General features: G+C 41.2%; 2 protein-coding genes across 7 annotated transcripts in view; one reads left to right on the forward strand and one right to left on the reverse strand.

Annotated features, from left to right (window-relative positions):
• Positions 1–689: 689 nt before the first annotated feature.
• Positions 690–13,297, forward strand: N4BP2L1 (NEDD4 binding protein 2 like 1). 3 transcript variants are annotated; one of them, XM_085061932.1, is made up of 6 exons: positions 690–1,247; positions 2,813–2,940; positions 8,274–8,398; positions 9,185–9,273; positions 9,772–9,848; positions 11,601–11,780. In XM_085061932.1, exons 1-6 carry the CDS (start codon positions 903–905, stop codon positions 11,626–11,628), a joined length of 792 nt encoding a protein of 263 aa, XP_084918058.1. In that variant the 5' UTR covers positions 690–902; the 3' UTR covers positions 11,629–11,780. The 3 variants fall into 3 exon arrangements, with proteins under 3 accessions (XP_084918058.1, XP_084918039.1, XP_084918049.1); XM_085061913.1 differs by lacking the exon at positions 11,601–11,780 and adding an exon at positions 11,787–13,297 and having other exon boundaries at positions 714–1,247; XM_085061923.1 differs by lacking the exons at positions 2,813–2,940; positions 11,601–11,780 and adding an exon at positions 11,787–13,297 and having other exon boundaries at positions 725–1,247.
• Positions 13,212–24,064, reverse strand: part of BRCA2 (BRCA2 DNA repair associated) — a 33,109-nt gene continuing 22,256 nt past the window's right edge. For 3 of the 4 annotated variants that reach the window (XM_085061748.1, XM_085061740.1, XM_085061720.1), the window contains 12 exons: positions 23,321–23,508; positions 22,834–23,004; positions 22,175–22,526; positions 21,292–21,447; positions 19,059–19,203; positions 18,618–18,742; positions 17,368–17,569; positions 16,970–17,136; positions 16,746–16,881; positions 15,838–16,094; positions 15,264–15,407; positions 13,212–13,941 (listed from right to left, as the gene is read on the reverse strand). In XM_085061748.1, the coding sequence (XP_084917874.1) occupies positions 13,396–13,941; positions 15,264–15,407; positions 15,838–16,094; positions 16,746–16,881; positions 16,970–17,136; positions 17,368–17,569; positions 18,618–18,742; positions 19,059–19,203; positions 21,292–21,447; positions 22,175–22,526; positions 22,834–23,004; positions 23,321–23,508 (2,589 nt within the window). In that variant the 3' untranslated portion in view covers positions 13,212–13,395. The remainder of the gene's footprint in view (positions 13,942–15,263; positions 15,408–15,837; positions 16,095–16,745; positions 16,882–16,969; positions 17,137–17,367; positions 17,570–18,617; positions 18,743–19,058; positions 19,204–21,291; positions 21,448–22,174; positions 22,527–22,833; positions 23,005–23,320; positions 23,509–24,064) is intronic. The other variant, XM_085061731.1, reaches the window with a different exon arrangement.

A 24,064-nucleotide genomic window follows, 5' to 3' on the forward strand; every position in this document is an offset into this window, starting at 1 on the left:
GTTTTCTTGTATGGGCAAATGATTTTTCATCTCTTAGTAGAGTGTTGCCAATTTAAGTTAACTTTAACCCTCCCTCCCCAGTATCTGTGAATTTCAAATTTTATGTATCTTCTTTCCTGCCACTTTTTTCCCCACTTGCTTCAGCTAGTGCTGGTGTGCCATGTCCCTGGGGAGCTAAGCTTTCTCCCTGTACATGAACACTCTCCTTAGCACTATTTGCAACCTCAGACCATAAAGCTCCAGCAGTGAGGTGTGGTGGTGATGTGTCCCTGGGGCAGATCTGGGGCTGGCTCCTAACCAAGCTGGGCATGATGCTGGGTGTGGCTCTGAGAGGGAGAATGTGGTACCACACCAACTATTTATGGTTTTACCAGAAACTACAATTTCTTTGGCTTTTGTCATGATCGCGTTAATGGAGATCAGGTTTTCTTTAGAGGAAATACATCTTGTTAAACTTCCTTTACTTTCTCGTGTGACCATATGTTCGATAAAAAGAAATTAGGTTGATGTAGAGAGCGTGATGCACAGGGTCATTTGTTCTGTGCTAGGCGTCCTTCAGCCGCATCCCCTTGGCATCCCTGTTGCTTCTGTGGTTGAAGAGGACTCCGAGAGCTCGTTGCTACGGAGGCGGCGGGCGGAGAAGAAAAGAGTCTCTGGGGTCCTGTAGCCAGCCCCATTTCTCTTTTGGCCTTTGATGATTCCCTGTCGGGCCTGCCCTGTAGGTCGCAGTGCACAAAGGCAGTGCATGGGACTGAATGCTGTCAGCGCTGGCTTGTATCCTCCCGCCTATGAGAATTTGGGGAATAACCCTGACTTTAAATAATTGCAGATGGTATCTTGGGCCAAAGTTCCGGGTCGGCAGCGAGTGCCGTAGCTGAGTGCATTGGCTGGGCGAGCCGCAGATGCCGTCCTTGCCCGCATCTCTTCTCACGGCAGCTTTCGATTTCGCCGGGCAAAGTCTCGGCCGCTGGGGCCATGGAGGGACGCGCTGTCCCGCCCGGCTCCGCCCGCGGGGGCCGTGGGACGCGGCCGCGGGGTCGGGGCAGGGGGCGAGCTGCGGAGCGGCTGCCCCGGGACCCCCATGCCGGGCCGGCCCCGACCCCTCGCCCCGCCGGGCCCGGAGCCGCGGCCGTGGACGAGCAGCTGCTGCGGGCTCTGGGCGGGCTGAGCCTGGGCAGCCCGCGGGGCGGCAGGAGCCTGGTGCTGCTGCGGGGGCTGCCGGGCTCCGGCAAGAGCACCCTGGCCAGGTAAGCGTGTCCCGGGCCCTGGGGGCCAAGCCGGGCAGGGCTGCGGGAGCCCCTGTGCCCTCCCGGCACTGGCTGCAGACCGGCGGGGCGGCGGAGCACCGGGACAGGGCTGGGCTCGGGGCTCAGGGCTCGGGGAAAGCGGGAGCCTTGGGTCATCGCAGCCGCCCGGAACTCCCCGGCTGCAGGCTGCGCTGTGCCGGGCTCTGGGGCCGTGCTCTGGTGTCCTGCCCCTGGGACTGGGCGAGCTCCTGTTCCGAGCCAGCGGTGCCTACAGGGATGCCTCTGCTGAGATGGACTGAGCACCGACCGCGGTGGTACTTGTTGCTTTTCCAAAAAAGCGCCAGATTGGTGGCGGAGTTTTTAAATTAGTTTTTTGTTTATTTGTTTTGGTTTTTGTTTGCTTTTTTTTTGTTTGAGTTGTTGTTTCTGGTTTTGGGGTTTGTTGGTTTTTTTGGTAGGTTGGTGTTTTGGTTTCATAGTGGTTAATCACAAGAGCAGTAATGCACTTCCTCTCACTGCAAATTGACAACTCTGACTTCTGTTTTCGTGATGTCCTGCACTCCTGGTCAGAGCCGTAGGGGTGTGCAAAATGGGCAGACGAGACCTCTCCACTCTGCAACAGCTCAAAGACTGATTATAAATAGGTGGAAAAACACTGGGAAGTGCTGGGAGGCGGCGCCGCAGTTGGTGTGCCAGTGTAGCCATAGTGTGGTATCACAGTATCTCACAGTCTGGTATCGCACAGCTCCCAGTGCCACCCACTTTCTCTCAAAGAGGAACATTCCCTGTCTTGTCATTCTGCTGTGCTGAGGAACCCGTGCTGGGATCATGGGCTGCCACAGGAAGGGCTCTGCTGTGAGAGGTGGCAGCACGAAGCTGTGATACACTGAATTCATCTACAGTTTCCTCTTCTCAGTACAAACGTCCCTGTCCCACTGGGCCTTCTGCCTCACTGCACTTTGGCAAACTAAATTATTGTGTGGATTGCCAAATGCTGTGTTTTGCTCACGCCCAAAACACACATCTCTCCCTTGCCTGCTCCTTCAGGGGGTTTGGGTCTTCTCATAGCACAGTAAGAATATAATGGTTTGGGGGCATATTCTCAGGCAGTGCAAGTAACTGACTCACCTGTACTTTTCAGGTCAAAACACAAGGTTAATTATTAATGACATATTAACAAAATCAGTTGTAAGTATTATTGTAGTCCCTTGTGAGACGAACGTTTGAGTATCTTACTGTTTCTAGCCCCTTTTAATCATATCATTGCATTTAACTGTTCAGCAGTACACAGATCAAAGGGCAGCATTTAGTACCTCTCAGCCCTGTCCAGACTGGGGAAGGACTGTACCAAGAGAATTCTTTTGCTCTTCTCACACTGCATTCCTTTTAGCATTTGTTAACAAATGCAATGTGCTATGCAAGGTGAAGTTTGAAAAAATGACTGCAACAGATCTCAGTGCAGGATACTACTGGAGAAGGAAGGTGATTATTTGCAAAAGCACTATGTAAATTAATTTTATAGACTCATGTTTATTTTGTCAGATTTTATTCACTCACAATATCAGAGCCAAATACTTGCAAGCATCAAGATGCATGTGCACAGGTGGTCTGCCCAAAATCGGAGCACACAAGGACCTGCAGCTGTCCCATCCTTGCTTTCTCTGCTGGGTTGCACTCAGTTGGTGGTGACAGGGTAGGTTTTGGTCACGTCTCTTGTGCCATGTCATAGCAATCAACTTCTATGCTGCCATCTTTTTGCCTCTAAATTCTGCATACTTGGTGCTCTATGAATCTTAGGTGGGTTCCCCCTCCCCCCATTATATTAATTTTCCCATTTTGGGGGTCTTTTCATCCTCCACCTCTCTTAGAACAAGGGGAAGGAGGCATGTGTGGAGAGGCTGTGTGACCTGCTGGCCATTCTCCTGCTTTCAGAGCATGAGTCTTCCAGTGGCAAGTCACCAGTGTTGGGCCTCAGCTGAGTGCTGGCCTTGGGGGTGTAAACAGCACCTCCCAGTTTTATTGCTGTTAATGATGTTGGCTGTCAGTGGGTACCATTGTTTTAGCCTTTGCTCTGTTCTTTCTTCTGGTGCTTTCGCACACACCACCATTCATTCATTCTGCATATCAGCCAGTTATTTCTGTATTTCTGTCACAACCTTTACATTTTTACAATGCTCATAAGTCATGAACCATGAATGTTATCGCTGGTGATACTGCAACTCAGTGATAGCTCCAATAAAAAGGGCCCTTTTCGTTTCGTCACACAATCCTAGGAACAACCTTGGGCCCATGACTTGTTTCCCTGACCTTTCAGTGTCACCCAGCACAGCTTGGATACAGCTTTGTAAGATTTAGTTATGGCATTTTCGTTAAAATTACTTCCTCATCCAGGTTGATCCCCCAGCTCAGAGCAGCCTGACACTGGCATGGATCATTTCAGGTCTAGTTTTTGGTTCCTGCTAAAGACATGGAAGGACCCACCTGTGAGATACTGAGTGGTCAAGCCAGGAGGAGGAGTTGGTCTGCTCACCACCAAGCTTCAAACCTTTCCAATGGCTTCAGTTTTAAGGATGTTTCCCTGAACCACCTATTTTAGGTGGCCCCAGCCACCTCTCTGGGACCATTCATGGAATGTCATGGAAGCATGAAGGAGAAGGGGCAGCTGGGAGTCACATCTCCAGTAGCCTGTCAGGTGTTGGACATGCTCCTCCTGAACAGTGTCCTCGACTTCACAGTGCAGGCTTTGTGATTGTACTGAGGCAACTGCTAAGGGAAAGGTTATCTGAGGTGCAGTGGCAGGTATGCTTCCAAAAATGCCTCCGAAATGAAAGTGAGCCACATACAAGCTCATACCTGCTTCCCCAGCAAGCTCTTCATCTCACAGTAGCTACTTATCCAGCTCTTCTACAACACATAGCTGTGCTGCACAGCTCATCTTACACCTGACCCTTCATCTAACACTTTTACTCAAACACTACAGGCCAGGCATGATCAAACTTGTAACTTTTCTGCCACTGCTGTTGATTTATTGCTCAAAATGAGCTCGTTCTTGTACTCCCTTGTGAAGCACAGAGCGAGTAATCTTCCAGAACAGAAGGGCAAAATATGCACTGGCACTGAGGCATAACTGCTTGATGAAATCTGTCTTCTCCAGTTCTCTCTGCTGTTGTTTCCTGGTTCCTCCCAGCACCTCCAGTCCTGGGCCAGCTGTTACCAGTGTTACCAGCACCTGACCCTGCTGCAGAACTGCAGCTCTGCTGGGTTCATGGACCTCAGCTCTGCAGCTCCTGCCTCCAGGCAGCATTGCACTGTAAACATTTACCTTTGCATGAAACCACTTCAGGTGAGTGTCCTGGATGTGTTGATCAAATATGACAGAGCCTGGTGCTTTATGAAACAGAGCTGTGGCTGAACCCCCTGCAGGTGGGACACAAAGGCATATAGCTGTGCTCTGCCAGCAGCACCTGGCAACTCTGGCCAGGCAAAGTTCTCGGGGCACCTGGAGTTGTTCAAACGCAATAGACAGTGGGAAGTGCTGAGCATGTGCTCCAGATCTCACAGTCCTGCTTTCCTGCTGAAACAAAAGGCTTTTAGATGCCTTTTAAATGCCACAGAGCACAATGTTGGGAAGATAGGCTGGAGCAAGTGGTTGCATGTGGTGCCTGCACATACATGTCCTGGTTTCTGGTACATTGGAAGGGGTCTGAGAATTTACTGCTTCTGAGATCTGCCCAACATACTGTTCTGTGGCCTTCCGAGCACTGAAAATGTTTCTTCCAATCTGCTATGAGAAATTAATTTATTTGCAAGTTTTCGGATGGAAAACAACCTATGGCTATAAAGCGTGTTATGCTCTATACTTTGCTAAAGAAAGGTTTGCTGCAGTTTCAGAAACTACAAAGAATAAGAAAGTAGGAAGAGAATGGGGGATGTTTCCTTTTCTTACTGTAAATCTCCTCAAACCCTTTTCTCCTCATCCCTCTACAAGGTGAAGGAGATACAGTATCCACTGCAGGATGGAGAGGTGTAGCACAGTACAATTCATTTCTAAAGCAAATTAATACTTGAACTTTGACAGATGCTGCCTGTCACAATGCAGTGCTTCCAGTTCAATGGCTTCTTTAAAAAATGCAAACATAGCTCCTGTGTTTTCTTTGATCTTGCAAAGAGATTTCATTTTTCTTTTCCTCTTTAGTAAGCTTTACACTTACTCATCTAACAGCAGGGCGTGATTTTCTTTTTACAGGGCTGTTCAAGATTTATTCCTAAACAACTGTGGTCACAAGCCCTCCCACTTTGCATAGCTGGTAAATATTTTTCTAAAATATAGGCATTTTAATTGCATAAAGTGATTCAGAGCCTGATGTAATTATGCAGGACCTTTCTTCTAAACCAACCTGAGGTCCTGTGAAGATTATGGAAGGCTCATTTCATAAGGAACACACTAAAGGGGTCTTGGTGCCCTTTGGAATGGTAAGGGACAGAAGAATCAGGTTTTGTCAGCTTTGTTAGCAATAGGGAAGGGATTACAAAAAACAACTGTAAACTTCAGCAACAGTTTGGTTGTTCTGGAAAGCTAAATGTTAAAACCAGCAATATAAGCAGAAGGTAAAACATCTTTTTCCCACTTGATGCTTTCTTATGTTGCTGCTAGCAGGAGCTCATTTGGTATGAATATAGCAAATGTGACAGTAATTCATAGCTCTCAGCTAATTTTGTTCAAGGTTTTTCCTCCTCTGAAGTGCAAGTTTTATCTGCTTTAATTATTGATATGAGGACTGAGTTTACAGATAATCCCATACAATTTAGATTGCTTAAGGGTTAATATTAAAGCTCTCAAGTGAGTGTGCATATATGTGTTGAAAATTCAGTCAGGTACGTGCTAAGAAAATGGATTTTAAAATTTGCACTGGATGAGAACATTTTTAAAAGATATACTGAGCAAGAAAAAAAAAATATTTGAGATCTTTTATTATTGTGTACAATTTTATGTGCCTATTAGTAGCTAAAGGGACAGCACATATTTTTTAGAGAAGAAATTGCAACGGGTAAAGGAATGGGAAAGGTGAGTTGCTGAATCATAGTGAGACCTGAATTATATCAGGTTATCAGCACAGGTGTAACCAGATAAGCATGAGGGGTTGCCATGCTTTTCATGGTAAGAATATTTTGCCTGAGAACAAAATTAAAGCAACAGTATTTTACTGTTTACTAACAGTTTGGAGCATGCCTTCTCTTAAGTCTTTTGTGATTTTGTGAATAGTAATTTTGTGAATAGAACATCCCTTTGGAGCTAGAAGACAAGGACATGTAGGTGCTGAATGATGCATGACAGGGGCTACAGCCCAGTCCTGACTCGGTCAGCACCGAGTTGCTGCTCGCTGGGGCAGATCGTACCACAAAATAATATTAATTAATCAGCAGGTGGTAGAACTTACAGTGGACACAAAGTCAGAAGCTGACCTTTTATTCAGCTAAATGCATCCTGCAGTTCTAGTGAAGATCTGCTGCTTGCAGGCAGATTAGGGTACAGCTGGTAAGTAAATGGTTGGGACAGAAGTGGGTGACAGAATTAAAGATTTTTCTGTCTGTGTGCCTGCTCTTCTGCTGATAACCTGGAGACACCTTTTCCCTTGCTGTTGCCCATGTAGATAAGATGCTGAGAAATGGTTGTTTTGCAGCTTGTGGGGATGGAAGTGAAGCGTTTTATTAGGGAAGCTGAAATGAGTCACAGGACTGGAGCCCATGTGTGGTGTGAGATAGCAGAGCAGCAGCCTTCATGTCTGAGAGACACAAAGTTTCTTGATTGAGCTTGCTTTCTTTTCTCAAGGTCTGGAGACAGAAAGTAGTGAGATGATGCCATGGGCTCTCCCTGAATTCTTACAGAGACTCCCTCCTCCCCCAGCTCTTCTCTGATTGGAGAAAGAATGGGTAATTCTGTCTATGGACACAAATGAGTGTGGATTATACACAAATGGGAACACAATCATACATTAAGATTTTTTTTGTGGTCTCTAAGGACTGGCAGAGGAATGTTTCATATTTAAACCTACACACAAGGCAGCACTTCTTTCCACCTCCAAGAGCCAGTGGCTGCCTGGGAGGCAGCTGGTCAGTGTCTGGCAGGACACACATCTACTCTCCACGGCATCCCCAGCCTGCAGGAGCACTGCTGGGGACACACATCCATGTGAAGGGAAGCGGGCTTGCCCAGTGCCACTCACCACAGCAGTCTGTTTTATGGATCTGCAAATTCCTTTATAAAATATTTTTTATAAACTCAGATTTGTTTATAAAATTTGTTTACAAGCTGAAGATATAAAAATGACTCAACTCTGCAAGAGGAGGATTAAGTGAAACAGGGAGAAGTGATAAGAACCATAAATTTGCATAAAATAACACAAAATATTGACTTATTACTCAGATACTTGTTTGCAAATTAAAAAAAAAAGTGCTATCTGCTTTATAGCCAAAAAAGTCCCCCAAACCAAATCAATGGTTCTCCAGACCATCTTTACTAAATGACAAATCCTTCATCCTGATTATCTTCAGTATCTGTAGCAAAATTCCCATTGTCAGATTGTCTTCTGACACCAGCTTCCATGGGATAAGCAGGTTTTTGAGTTGCTGCTTTTGGGGTTTTTTTGTTGTTGTTGGTTTTGTGTTTTTGTGTTCTTTTTTGGTGTTTTTTTTGTTTTGTTTTTGTTTTTTGTCTTTACAATCCTGCTTTCTCAGATAATTCCGAAGGAAAGCTGAATATGTTAATATGATTAAAGACTCAGATGTTGGTAGTCCAGTAGATTGCTGAACTAAAGAAATCAAGCCCACGCCTTCAGGTTCCATTCCTTTCCTCCTACGTGTCCATCAACTGATTGCAGTACTTTCAGACCCTTGAAATAGGGATTTTTCGAATGAAGCACTGTGTGTATTTGCAGAGCACTCAAACGGCTCATGATTTAAAGGTCTCTATTTAAGGGTGTTACCATGTACTAATCCTTCTTTCGTCTTATTTTTTTTTTTCTGCAGACAGCTGAAACGTGACCACCCCAGTGCTGTAGTCCTTAGTACTGATGACTTCTTTGTTGAAAATGGTGTCTACATCTTTGAGCCTGACCTCCTAGAGGATGCACACAAGTGGAACCAAAAAAGAGGTGATTGAACTTGATCCAGGGATTGTGCAGGATAGCTTTGGATTTCAGGCTGCCTTTAAACTTAGCCCCCAAAATAAAGTATCTCAAAGTGGTGTAATATGCTGCAGTTCATGGGGTGTTGGCTAAAAAATTTGCCACTTCTGATTTGACTATTTCTAACTGAAAGAAGGGAAATTTGTAAATGAAAAAATGTTGGATGTTGATTGATACTATTTTAGAGAATAAAGCAATGACTGTTAGGAAGCACTGCCCAAGCTGGTGCCAGCAGGTGCCCTGCAGACAGCAGCCCAGTAGCAATTCCTTGCAGTATAGGCACTGCAGCCTTTGCCTGTAACTTCTTAGGTGTCTGTCATGAGCTGGAAGAGGGTGGGAAGGTAATGATAGGCAGGAGGAAAACTTGCAAACTAAGTTTTATATTTGAGAATGAAACAACCCACATCTGTACTCAGTGTACCATGCATTTGTGGCTGTGCTCTGAAGGAATTTGTAGGGACGGTGAACATGGAGATCACGTAACAGAGATCTCCTGCAAATGGCAGTAATTTTTGGCTGTTATAAGTATGTTTTATAAGAGCTTCAGATTAGCCAGAGGCTGCACCACCTCTTCCAGGAGAGAGCTGCTGGGCACTGATCTCGGTTCCCATCTGGGTGGTAGATGCAACCCCAAATTCGGTGGGGAACCAAGTGTGCGAGCAGTGGGCAAAGAAAGGAAGCTTTGGGCTAGTAAGGCCTGTCTCAGTCTGTTATTTAATATATTTTAGCTTTACTTAATGTGTTACATTACAGCACACAAAGCAATGAAGAATGGGAAAAGCCCGGTTATTATTGATAATACCAACATCCATGCTTGGGAAATGAAGCCATATGTGATGATGGTAGGGAAAGCTCCGATTTATTGCTTTTATATGCTCAGCTCTGACATTTACAAGGTGATCTGACTGAAAAGGTTCTTTACATAGTTAAAAAAAATACTTACTTCGCTTTTCCCATAGTTCTCTAATTATAGTTAAGGATGGATATTGTGATGAAGTGGGGGCAGAGGTGCCAATGCAGTTATGTAGTTGGTCAGCTGTGTAATTTAGTGAAGGCAAAATGACATGAAAACATTAACAACTTTTGAACCTGCCCTGTGGCTTCTTAGTGATCAGGATGTCATTCCCTTCCCCAGCAGTGACATGAATTGAACAGTTCCCAAACTATTTGTTGACAAATATATCAAGATGTGACTTACAATTGTAGTTCATGACTTGTGAAAAACACACCAGAGTCTTTGAAGATGCATGGGTGTCTCTTGTCAGGAGTTCTGGCAGATGTGGCAATACTTTTAGTGCAGTTTCATAATGTCACATGTCTAAAACTTTTGTGTCCTTCAGGCACGTGAAAATAGATATGAAGTTACATTCCAAGAACCAGATACACCCTGGAAGTTCAATGTTCAAGAACTGACAAGGTACATTTTTTTCTCTTTGATAGAGCAGACAGCTTCTCATTTTGTCGATGCGCTCTGAGAAGGTCAGCCTTCTTCCTCTTCATATACCCTAAAACGTAGCCTGGTAAATGACAACAGAAGGATAGTTGTGGAAAATTTCCATTACTGAGTCCTGGGTCTGTAGTGAATTCAGCCTTGAAAGAGCCTGAAGTGAGTCAGGCAGCAGAAGAAGTGACAAGCCCTGAAATGTTTTTGTGCTGCAAGCTTGATGGGGCAGAAACTCTGATTTTCATTCCTTATTTTGAGCAGTAGTCTCTTTTGTTTGGGCACAAACCTTTATCTAAGCACTACAGACAATATTCAGACTTCTGTTCTTAGGAGTCTAACTATAACAAATACAAGGGATTCAAAGAGTGGATCAACTCTACACAATGTGGAAGGATCTGGAGGGAGCAGAATGTGGCTCTAAGAAAGTTAGTGACTGCAGGGTTAATGGCTATAGTCATGGAAAAAAATCATGCAGGCTGACATCCTAGCCTTTAGCCAACCTGATGTAAAGTGTATTACAGGGAGCAGTGCTCTCCTAGCTACCAAATCCAGAAGCTAAGAGATATTAACTTCTTATTGCAAGAAAACAAGGCACAGGTACTTCATTCTAATGGATGGTTTAGTTTTGTGTCAGCCAGGAGCTCTAGTCAAAAATTAATGCTGCTCCTGTCTGTGTGTGATGGACACAAATGGCAGAAGGCCAAGGTCCAGAGTGGTCGTGGCTGCAAGGGGAGGCAGCACATGGCAGGTGATGGCTCAGGGCAGCTGAGGACAGGTGAGGACACCAACCTGCACTGTCACCCAGCGCTGGCCTCAGCAGCACCAGCCATTAGTAGGGCAGCAAGGCAGGGGCAGAATCTGATTATTGCTTGTGGGCCGAGTTACTCAGTAACTCGCAAATTGTTTTATTAAATGTTTGACACAAATAGACTTTTTACAGCAGCACTGTAAAACCAACTTACATACACTTGGTTTGGAGCAGGTCTGAGGCAAATGGCTCAGGCAGAACTGCAGGTTGCTTCCAGACAGTGTCTTTACCAGCAGGACAGTTTGTGATGGGTGCTGCCCCAGGTGGGGGCTGCTGTAGGAACTCCTGCCCACCTCACAGGCTGGATGCTGCAGCTGGCAGCCTGCAGTGCAACTCTCACTCCAATTCCACCACAGAAAAAACTTTGAGCAGTGCAGGATTTGCACAACAGGTTTTGAAAATATGGAGGGCAGGGCAAACTTAGATTCTAGGGCAAAAGCTGTGCCTTAATAGTGCTAAATGGCAAACCCAAAGATATTCAAGGGTTGCAGACTCAAACAAATTCCCGGAGCTTTGGCAAGACAACTCCCACTAAGCTGTGAAGGGATCATGGCTATTGCTACTCTATCCAGGAAGCCCTGCATGTTTGAGCATTGTGATCCCCTCCCTCTCAAACTTGTCATTTACAAGTCTAACCTGGAGCCTGAGCCACATCACATGAGATGTTTCACTACTTGCACTCAAAGGAACAGCAGTTTTTGACCTCTATCCTTGCAGCTTAGTCAGTGTCTGGGCTGGCTGCAGCTCTTGGCTGCATTTCTCCAGCTGTACAAAAGCTCACCCTGAGGCCAAAAAGCTGTTACTGCTAAACCACAGCAATACTTGTTTAAAATACCACACAGGTCTTCTGCATAATTCTTTCATTTCAAACATTTGTTAACTCCTGTGTCCTTGTCTGCCTCCCAAATATTTTTCAGCAGTCACAATAATATTCCTGAGAAGTAGGTAGAAATGAACAATAATTTGAAAAAACAGGCCAGAAAGAGGTCAGTGGAGACCTGAACCATTATGCTGAACGTATCAAGAACCTTAGCAAACTGAAGATGACCTCTCATATACAGGCAGCTAAATACTTGTATTTTCTGTTACTGTTGACTCTACAGAAGAAATACTCATCATGTCCCTCGGGAAAAGATACAACGGATGAAAGAACAATATGAGCACAATGTCACCTTCCACAGTGTTCTCCGGTCTGAAAAACCGAGCAGAGATGAGGGAAGCTGCAGTGGAGCAAGTGCAGCTAATGACATGGGTCCCCATTCCAACCACCTTTCTGCCTTCCCAAGGAGAAGACCTGGCATGGCACGTACAAGCAATGTGACATTTAACTGAAGATGTACATTCCTTGGGGTTTTCTTTATCAGGGTAAAAGAGTCTCTAGTTTTACATTTTCTTCTAAAGTGTTTTTTATTCTTGTGTTTTTCTACTACATTTCTAAATTACCTTTATTTCTTACAAATCTTTAAATGGCACTGGACTGTGATCGCACGAGCTCTACAGAACCAGTGTAAGAGAACTGTCCCCAGTACAAACTGTACTCATCCCTCTTCCTCCATGAAAATCCATCCAAGCATATGCTGAAATGTACTGGCTCTACCACATGCCACATTTTGGATCCTTTTTTTCCTGCATCACATTCTGATACTAACAATCAACATTCCTAACTTGCTTCTTTCTTAAAGGCCATTGTGGCCAATTTCTTCTCCACACAATTAGCATTTCTTGCCGTTTTAATGCTTTATATCTGGCTGTGTAATCATCCTGTATCTGCTATCTTGCCTACAGCATTATTGTAACTTTCAGTGGCAAAGTGAATGATGGCAAAAGTAGTTCAACAGCTTGCAGCAAAATTTGATGCTGTTCTCTATCTCCACTGACTGGATTCATGCTGGTCTTACCTCACACACAAACAGCTTCTGCAGCTTGGAAGCAAAACACTTCAACATAGCAAATGGAACTCTTCATCTTTCCAAGACATAGGAGTTCACCAATCCTGTGATGGAGAGGCTCCTAAAATGAAACATTAGTGTTAGGCTTGTGCTTGTTAACTCTTAAATGGGAACAGGGCCACAGGAGCAACTCTGAACAGCTGGAGCAGAAACATTGACTGAAGAGCTATTTAATAATATCTCTGTGTGCCATTTTGCTGTGAATCAAATAATCCTAGCTGTTCTCTAAACCTCTTTTAGTGCTATATGAAAAGTACAAGAACTGTGCTAGAATTGCAGAGCAGCGTTTCAGAATTAAAGTGTTCTGTTTGGTGAACATAAGAGAACTCTTTATTTTGCCCTGTGCCACTCTGGACAGCCAAACAACTATTCTAATGCTGCAGAGGATAACAAAACTGATGCTTTAGACTGAAACAAAGATCTTGCTATAATAGAAGAACACATCAGAATCAAAGCAATGGCTTACAAAATGTCATCAAACCCTCAGCCACACTGATGCTATTGTACAATACATCTTTGTGAGAAGTGTTTACATACTAAACTTCAAACTATTTTGCAAATGAAATGTTATTTCATGAGTCTGTTTTTGTAATAGAACTTTATTAAATACAATCAAATCTTAATGTACAAAGTGTAAAAATAATTTGAATTTTAAACATATACAATACTGTACATGTGCATTAGCAGCATTTTTGTCTTTGTAGCATTCTGCAGGCTGGTAATGAGTCCTCAGGTTCCTATGGGTTCTTCTGAAGAGCCTCAGCTACTTCAGACCTGCTTTTGATGAATTAATTGCTTCCCCAGTAGACCTGGAAATATTTCTGGATGAAAGATCATCAGATAAAGTAGTAGCTGTTGCATTGCTGTTTTCATTTACATAATCCATCTTCTTTTCTTCTGGTAAATTATTCATGAGTGCTTGTGTATTAATCATTGCCAGTTCTTCATCAGCAACCAGGTCATTCTCAGGAAGATGGACAGCTTCTCTCAGTTTTCTGCAGGGGGTAACATGGTCAATATTCTGATCTGTCTCTTTTGATGACTTGCTTTGCTGTAAACCCAAACTTCGTGGAGGCTGAAATGCTCTTTTAACAGATGGAGAAATTACTGAACATATTGGTGTCAGTGGTGGTGGGGCAGGTATACAACTGAGGAAGTCCATAGCTTTTCTCTTTTTGCTGGTTTTGACATGCTCTTCATTAATTGCAGCAGATGAAGGTGTTTTTGCTGACCCTGGTGTGACAAATTTCATATTTGGTGTGCTAGTTGATATAGGGCTTGGATGCTTCATTTCAATTCTAGAAGAGATCTGGTTAAAAAGAGAGAAGTTTTATGTTGAATAGAATGTTTTGTTTCATCAACTTCCTCAATTACTTCCACAAAACGAGGGACCCACCCTCCCCCATTTAAAAACACTACATCATCTTTCATTTCCCATTTAAGATTAGTTTGGCATCTCCTAATGGTGATTAATATTATTCCTTCAAGTGCTGAGGACTGATAAATCACTGTTTACATGTACATTAAGACAGAACTGTTACATTTTGTTTCTAAGATCTAAGCAAAATGTACAGGATTTTTTCTGTGCCAGATGATAAGAAATCAAAGCACTCATAAGTCTTCTACTGCACTGGCTATGTCCTCCACAGGCAGTTGGTTAAATAAGTAGAAAGGAGAAAAAAAATTTGAAGAAAAACCAGGATAGAACATAGACCAAAAAATTTGAAAAGAACAATACACACAAGACAGATGCTGCACAGCAAATCATTCAAACACAGGCTTGAGAATACATTTAATGGCTCCTTTGTTTTAAGATGATTAATATATTTAATAGATGTTAAAAAGATAAACTAGTTAGTTTATAAAAACACAAAATAAAGCTTCAGAACTAAATATTAGCCCTCCCTTTGAAATGGAAAAGGATGCCATATGAGCTTAAACTTAGACCCCGGGAACTGATATCACACCAGGGTGTTTCTACCTCCCCTGCAACTCATGGCAGGAAAAGTTTTTGTTCTGCTGAGTACTCCACATTAGAAGCAACTCACCACCAGCAATTCTCATGGGAAACTAGAGTACTATTTAAATCAATTTTTGTCAAGACTGCTAAAATACATTTACTAGGTGATACTTCTTCCCTTTTAAATCCTGGAAATAGTAAACAGTATCTAGGAAAAGACCAGGAGGTAAATTCTATCAACAAAGGTGAGAACTGGAGAACGCCTTGAAATAAAAATGTACAGATCCAGATTTCTCCTTTTGTGACATTCACATTTGATAACCTTCACAGTGGGACCAAGGAAGCAATAAATCACCTACAGAGAAAGGATGATTCATTTTATTCACATCAAATTCACAGTACTTAAAGTACACTGTGGAAACACAGGCCACAAGGGGAAGTTTTCATGGACTGTTTGGAGGAAGGATAATGTATCTCATGGCTCCTCCTGGGGAATAATCCTAAACCCACACACAGAGAAAGCTTCTAATCAGCTTGCATTGTCCTGAAGAGAATAGATGGAGTGGACTGAGAAGGGAGACCATTCACCAGAGCTGTCACTGTAACACTTGCTTATATCCTTACTGCATGTGCTGCCAATACAAACACAGAATTGATTTCCAGAAGCTTACCAAACTTTTATCCTCTGCATAGCTGCAGGAAGGAGAGGGGCTTTCCAAGCCACATCTTTTAGTTAAACTGGGTGTAAGCAGGAGATTTCTTTGTAGCAAATTCATCAATTTACTTTCTGCATCAGAGCAAAAGGAGGCCACATTCTGTAAGGGAGAAGAGTTTGCAATGCAGAATAGTTGACTTTTAAGTACTGTACACTCACAAATTATTTACGATTTTATTTTCTCATCATAATCCCACTGGAATTTTATTTTATATCAAACCAGGAATGTAGAAATTGCTGCACTTTCTGTCCATAGCAGATTCCCTATTGACAGGTACAAGATCTTTTGCCAGCCAGAGAAGATTCTGTGGCACATCCTAAAGACAGTATTGGTTGAGTTCAATTGAAAAAAAATCAAGACATTGAATCCACCAGGAAAACTGCATTAACATCTTATACCATCTCCCAGAAAATCCCCTCAAACTCAGCATTATGTGCATTACTTGTTTTAAAGATCTATTAATAGTAACAGACTTTTTGGTGAAGAATGTAACACAGCAGTAACTAAAAACCATCAAGCTAAATATTACCTCTATCACACTTCTCAGTTCATTAGCCTTCTCTTGAAGATAGCACTCCTTTGGACTGGCTGAGAATACAGAAAGATCTCCAGCCAACAGCACAGGAATTTCTGATCTGAATTCAGACTGCCACTGAAGGTTGCTTGCAGAAATGAGTGAGCAGCGGACAACTACGTCTTCAATAGCCAAGTGTCTAAGATCTGTCCAGATCTTTATGGCCACTAAATTATAGCTTTCATCAGATAAGTATGCCATAGTAGTGAAACCTGAAAGTAGGAAAGAAGTCTGAATTAAACCTTTACATCTTTAAGTGAAGGTACTGTGATTTGGATCTATAAAATGAAGTCACACACATCTTAAAAGGGTTACATGGCAGCCCATCTGCATGGCAACAGGTGTCTGATGCTTCTTTCATACTCTACACCAGCTCCCTACTGATTACAGAAAACAACTCAAAAGTCTGTGTCTTTAAAAACAATACTCCTATGGTGCTTTTCCTATTTATCCAGGAGATTATCCACCTCTCCCTACCCATGAGGTCCAGTGCCTGCATTCCCCTTGTTCCATGACACTGTACACAAAAGAGGAAGCTCATTATAATGCAGGATGGTGCTTCTGCAGATGCTGCACAGAGATGGGAGAACTTAGGCCCACCATTTATGGAAAAAGTATAAATATAGCAATATTTAAATATAAGCTGCTTTTGAGCATAGATCCTGCCTTACTAACTTCCTGAGCTAATTAAGCATAGACTGTTTTTCCTCAGAAAAACAGAGTTATCTGCCAGCATGTCACAGTGATGGGCTGTATTAGCAGGTTTTCACAGGCCTAAGATGCAGGTACACCATCAAGATAACTCTGACTTTTGAAACAAAGTCTTATTCAGTGGGAGGACATTAATGTGGTCCACAACGTACCTGTTCTGCTAACAGAAACTACAACTCCAACTAAATCCACTTCAGCACATGGTGGCTGAAAAGAAGGATCCAACAAACTGGTGAATTCTAGAGCCTTTCTTGGAAAGAATATCTGCACCAGCATCTTCTGTGATACCTGAAGAAACACAAAACTTCAGTATTTACCACACATATAGAGTGTGATACGTTTTAACGATGCATCTCTATGCACTTAAAGCACTTACTGATAGCTGTAGATACTGAGTTTTCTTTGTTGCTGTTAACTGGATGTTGGTGGAGTCTGCCCTTGCCCTGGATGGGGAGGCTGACAGCTGGAAGATCCTGTAGCGAGCACCTTCCTTCAGCAAGGAACACACATCAGGCAGTGGGCGCCAGATACTCAGCACTGCTCCTGACAACAGCACAGTAAGGTAAGTTACCTGCTCAGTAATAATTTGAAGGCTTTTAAACAAAATAAATCTACAACACTCCTGCCCACCCAAAAGCCCTAAGCCAAAAATCAATTAGGAATGGAACTATTAACAGGCAAGCTAAAATACTGTTGGGAAAATCTTCAAATCTACCTGTGCTGGCCAGTTACCACATTTAGTTAAAAGTTATTTACAGTTTTGCAAGTACTAACCTTTATGTTTTTCTTGCTTTCTGTAGTCTACCACATGTAATTTCCATACTGCAGACACATCCCTTTTGTAACAACCGTTTTCTTCCTGTTCTGCTGACTCTAAAGCCTTCTTGAATTGTTCCTGCATCTGAGTTTGTTTTTTGTCATTCATCAGCTGCCTGTAAGCCTTCAAGGCTTTTAATTGGTCATCACTGAGATATCCCTGCAACCACGAGAAAATGAACTCAGTATCTTTTTTATTAATCAAAAAAATATTGTCAACATTTTTCGATACCCTCTTTCTTAAGTGTTCATCTGTTACAAGCAAATTATTGTCCAGCTGATACATTACTTGGACTTGAAATGAGGTATGTTTAAAAAAAAGGAGCCTTGCCTGGAACTCAGCTGGTGCTCTGTGCTCTACACAGAGCATTACATTACACACTGTTCTTATGTGACAATCAGTGAGAAGCCTGCTTGAGAGTGCCAAACTTCTCAAAGGTGAATATTTAATATAACAGGCAGGCTTGCTTGTTTGATATGAAAACATGTTAAGAAAAATTTCTGTAAGAATAAAAGAAGAGCTGCACTTCTCCTCAGGCTGAGGAGCTGACACAATGGTTTACACTGAAATGCATCAGAAACACCACTTTTCTGACCAAGCCCTCAAGACCCAGATGCCTGTGCATGCAGCACCGGATATATGGATACCATGTAATCAAATAAAGTCATAGATCATATGGCTTTATGACAGTCAAGAATCCTGAGGCATGTATTTAATTTTTAATAACTGGCACGGACTAATCACCTGCATCTTTATTAATAAAGGCATAAACACAAGTTGTGATTTAACTGGAACAGGAAATGAAGAGAACAATGACAATAAAATTATTCAAACCCTTCAGTGAGCAGCATGCAGGAGTAGGAGTATGAAACTCTAGACTTATGAGATGTATTAGGTTATCATATAAGCAAGACAAAGCAAAGTAATAAAATTACAAGTAACATTAACTTTTAATTGTGCTATATTCTGGATTTTTATACCAAGAAAAAGCTGCCATCCAAGATAATATTTATCAAATTCAACAAGCCTTCATTAATTTTTTTTCAAAATTTTTAATTTGAATTTGTTTAGCAGTAAGAATGAGGTAGAAAATAGCAAAAGGCAGCAAAAACAAAGAGTAATTTAATGGTCAATTTTAGCAAAAGGTATTAAATTTTAATGTACTCCACAAGCTTTGAAAAATTAGTCCAGTGGGATCTACAGTTACCTCCATATAGCTAGGATCAGATGCAGTCTGAATTGCTTCATAAAGTTCTGCACCATCTTGCAAATTATGGATTTGCTGTCTTGTGACTATCCGTGATCTTGGTGCTCTTCTACTGGTTTTCTCTGCTGGGAAAAAAACATTATGTGGAGTACAACCAATACACTTTAAAGTGAACAAAGAAATAATTATGTAAGAAACATGGTATTACTCGGGCCTTACCAGAATAAAAATACAAAACACATACATAGGAATTGATACCCAGGAAGCAAAAACCTAAACCAATGCAAAACAAAACCAACAACAACAAGGAAACAACCCAAAATCCCATCTCTGATTCTCTATCACCAGAGAAGATACTTGACAATTTCTTTAGACTCTTCTGTAAACATCAAAAATGTCTTTGTGTTCTTAATGTATGTTCTGAAAGAATGAAAGCTTTACCTTCATGCTTTTCATAATCTGCTTGGATTTTTGCAAACAGAGCTTCCAGTTTTTTTTGCTGATCCTCTGCATGCTTGGCAGCTTCCCTTTCTTCAGCTCGGCTGTTACGAAAAATGTATGAACCAGCTGACGTCTTTTCCATCCACTGAAATAAAAAGATTAAAGCTAAACCCAGACTTTTAAAATGTTATTTTTAGCATTATCTAGCATCCCTTTAACACTCACTGTTAAGCAAAAACACTTTAACAGGCAGCAGATCTTAAGTTCTTTCAGTATAATAGATAAAAGGCAAAACCCCACAGTACTGGTTGGTAAATTCTCACTTTAAAGATACACAGACAAAATGGAGCAATATCCACAACCAGGTGATTTAACAGCTGAAGAAAACAGAGTTTCAAGTAGTAGGCATCAGTGCTGTAATTTAGAAGATGAATGGATCCCACTGGTAGATACATTAAGACACAAACCATCAAACTCAATGCTTGAAAATACACCACACTGCATTTTACCCAGCTTGTCTTTCCACATCAGCTGTACTGTCTGTTTTAACACGCTAGACAGATGCTGTAAAAGAACTATGATGTAGTTCTGCAGATGCTCTACGACCTTTTCTGCCTGAAATGGTTCCACAGGACTAAAGCCTTGCCCACAACCCTGCCAGAACTGACTTGAAGAGGTCAGTGAGCCAAACAAGGAGGTCCACTGCTGCTGAAAGCATTCCCTTCACTTCCCTTTTCTGCACAGTTCTGTCTTCTCCCTGGCACTGGCTCTAGCACATATCCGACCTCGGCAGACTGTATCAGTTTGGTAATTCAACAGACCGTAGTTCTGCATTGTGTGTTTTTAGAATTATTATTAGTTACCTGTTCCTGGTTTAATGTATTAAATTAGTTAAGTAACAGGACCAGGTGAGGTCCAGGTTTAGAACAGAGAAACAGCAGGAGAGTATAGTGAAAGCAAGATGAGGAAAGATTGCAAGACTACTCCTTATGAGGCAGTGAATTGTTGAAACAGACTCTGCTTGCCTCATTATTTGCACACCATGTATTTCCTACATTATTCACAGTTTGACACCTTTAATTAAGGCTACTGTGATTCCTACACTCCTTGACTCTTAAGGTAAAAGGAGGCAGACATCCCAAATCTTCCTATAATTTTGGTATGTTTGAGCAAGAGTTTCTGTTTAAACAAGTACATCAGTACCTCAATCTCTAGATATAGCCAGATACAAAGCACCACTTTCCTCCCTGGCCTGGAAACCATTTACTGTGGTGCAGTTACAGATTACAGTCCCCTTTCTGAGACCTAAGTAAATGTTTGTTCTACAAGGCAGCTCACATAATAAGTGCTGCAATTTCCTTCATTAAAGCAATGGTCTAAATAATGAAGTAATGATCCAAACCAAATGTTGCTAGTACCTTTGCAGAATTCATTCTACATACACCAACAGCTATACAACACCTTACAAAGAAGGCAATGAAAAAAGAATCCTAGATTCTAGGTAAGAATCCTAGATACACTAGTGCCAAGTATAACATACTCCAAGAAAAGTTAATAAAATATGAAAGTTGTGTCCTAGTTAAACTGTTAACATTAAAAGGATTGATTACTAACAGAAATACTGTTTGTTTTTCTGTCTAGTATTGTTGTAAGACCAAATAGTTACAGTGAAGTCTGACTATATTTAAAATGTCTGGATATCAAGTGGTATTTAAAAGATCTTAACTCTATTTTACACTATAGTTGCACGCTGTATTTCCAGCTGTATTTTTAAATAATAAAACTTACACAATACAGTCAGTTACATATAAGAAAAAGTAATCCTACAAAAGCTTAGAAATGTGTAACTTCTATGTTAATAATAAAACAAATTGGTTTCCCTTCTACTTGGAGTTGAAACTGTCTTTTTTCTCCTTTAAAACAAGTGCTGTACTTTTTAGAGTCCAGAATTGAAATTCAATTATTTCTGGCTTTTTGAAGCTGAAAGGAAAGCCAACCAAAAAAGATATTGAGCATAAACTCAAATTCTTCTTACAACAGTATAGTCTGGTCCTAAATACTAAATACATGCACAATGCAACAACCACTCCTGTTCACTTTACACATAATGATAGCTTTAAAAACCTTTTTTAGCTCTCTGTATTGTGTGTGATTTGAGGAATGATACAGCAATTAATTAACATAATTTAGATCTCAAAGAACCTGTTAGATTCACAAAATACTTACACCATACCTGAATAGGGTAAGTTCTTTGAATAACTACATCAATACACCCCACTGCACCACCCTCACTGTAAAGGGATGCCAAAGGCAAAGGGAAAGGTCTGGGATCCCGATGAAATCCTAGTTTTGCATGCCATCGTGCACATCGAGTGCTGTTCGCCGAGATCTGAGTAAGGGAAATGGTGAATGATAAACTGTCACTGGTAGGCCAAAGTTACAACCAACTTATTGTATCTACAGGAGTATCTACACACGTATTTTCACACTGACCTCACTAAGAATATATCCCTTTCACACCTGAGCAGATCACACTTTATTTAAAGATGTTCAAGATCAAAAAATGTTTCCTTTCACATTGAAAACTGTATTTTAAACAGAACCTAAAATTCTGATGAGTTAAAATTCTCTGGGAAATGAGAATCTATGAGACAAGCCACTGCTTTATACCAGAGGAGCAACAGTGTTATGCTGAAACTTCCCAGAAAGCTGAAACACCCAGCTCTTCAATCATCCTCAAATGAGCCAAGACCCTTGCCCCTCAGTCCACACTCCTATGACTTATTTGCCCCCCCCCATTCTTCCTCCAACTTCCACATTGTCTGTGATGGATAAATACCTTTTTTAACTTGGTGTTTAACCAAATTAAGGAGCTGGAACTGCCAAAACACACAGCAAAACTTGGAAGAATTTTATACTATAAACTTCTCTTCCAACTCTACTCAGTAACACCCTTGTGTCATGTCTTACAAATCCAGTTATTAAATTTCAGCAATGCTCCATCTATTTGTAAAGCCCCAATAGCTTTTTCTGTTTACAAAATGTGGCTCAACTAAGTAACATTTATCACATCTCTCAGTCACATTCCAATCAAGCTGAACTAATACTTTATTTACCTTTAACATAAGGGAATCTGGGGCTTCCAGTGGTGTACATCCATTTTGAGGGCCAACAAGTTCTGCTCCGTGCACTATGATCTTCTGACCAACAGTCAGCCTTCTTCTGTCTAAGAAAGCTTTGAGAGGTGGATCCAGAAGAGCTCTAATCCCATACCAGCCATCAGTAACTTCAATTATTGCTGCTGCTTTTTTACTTTCCATGTTCTTATTGCTACTGCTAGGAGATACAACGGTGTTCAGCGATATGATTTTGGAAATACACAGTACGAGTGTTTTACCTGCTGCATCATCTCTTTCCATTATTTTTTTGATTGCTGATCGTTTACTTTTATCAACTTCCAAATCATACCTACAAAAAAGAATCCATGCTTTGTTAAAGCAAACAAAATCTGATACATGGGTTTTCTTTAAACACAATTGCAACAACTGTTGTTTACTCAATCTACATGATTAAGCACCACTGTAGCAAAGCAAATGTTATCTACATTTTTGCAAGTAACATGCACTTACATTTTTAATACTGCTATGCACAAGTGTAAGTTAACAATTCTGCTAAATAGTAAATGCAAGGTAGAAGTGCTCATTTTGTAATACTGTAAACCAGAAAGCACACAGTAACACAAATTACAGCTCCAAATATATTGCTACATATGTACCTATATTTCAACTGCAACAGGACCGTTTCTGGTGTCAAACATCTATTAGCAAATTCATGTGGGAAAGACACTTCCATGGCTGCCAATTTCCATACAATCCATCTGTAGTGATTGTAAACCCAGGCCTCTGTTATTAGATTGGGATCCACACCAGGAGTGTCACAAAGAGCTCTGCAGATAAATTGTTAATAAATTAACCTGAAATCCACCACAAATTTTAACTTGCCTATTTTTTAGATTATTTACACTGTTGAAGAATTTCCACGAATTTTCTATATTGACTTTGCTTTCTTTAATGACCAGTGAAGATCACTCACTAGCAACATTAATCTACATATCTTTATTTACACTAACAGAGTCTAAAATGCACAGTGAAAAAAAATAGTCAGAGGCTTTAAAATACCACTGTGTTGGATTTATTCTAGGACATAAGAGAATTGCTAACTAATAAATAGCATAGTTGTCTCAAATTCCTAAGTAACAGTACCTGTAAAACTCCTTTTTCCCAGCTTTTCCCTCATCTGTAGGTATTAGCCATCCTCCATCAGCAAGTTGCATTCCATTTCCAGCTAACAAATACTCCTTACTGAAAAAGTCTTTGATAAGAAACTGGAAAGATTCTGCATTTGTGCTGTTAACTTGTATGCACTGTTTTGACACACCGTATGTGTACAGCTGAAAAAAATTACATTAAAAAGACAAAATAATGAGAATACAGTAAGAATCAGATGAGGGTTTAGATATCAAATCTTATAAATTCAGATTAAATATTTCCTTAAGGTTGGGCCAGCTTTTGTCTGACCTTTCCATTTCATATGTAAACCATGTAGAATGGAGGAATTCCCAATAACTGTTTTAGCAGAACAGCATCACAGTGTTCTTTGAAAGTGTTTAAAAAATTCAATAGGTTTTGTACCTTCACTGTACTAAAAGCAACAGTATTTTCATATAGATTTACCTAAACTTAAATTTTAACTTTTCTCTTAAACCAGCTCTTCATATGTGTTGTAACTGGAGGATTTTTTTCATATTTGATTGTAACCCTAGAGACATTTATGATCGATATTATTTGGAATAGTCTTAAAAACTGTCTATACTTTACTTAGGTACTGTAGCAACTGGTGTAACAGCTATTGTAAATACTTACCAAAAAACTGAATGTTTTTAGGTAAATATTTACTGAAGGTTTATCTATTCAAAAGCAACTGAGTTTTTGTTTGCTAGTGTTGAG

Source organism: Lichenostomus cassidix, chromosome 1 (assembly GCF_008360975.1).
Source record: "Lichenostomus cassidix isolate B80296 chromosome 1, HeHo_3.0, whole genome shotgun sequence".
Classification (NCBI taxonomy): Eukaryota; Metazoa; Chordata; class Aves; order Passeriformes; family Meliphagidae; genus Lichenostomus; species Lichenostomus cassidix.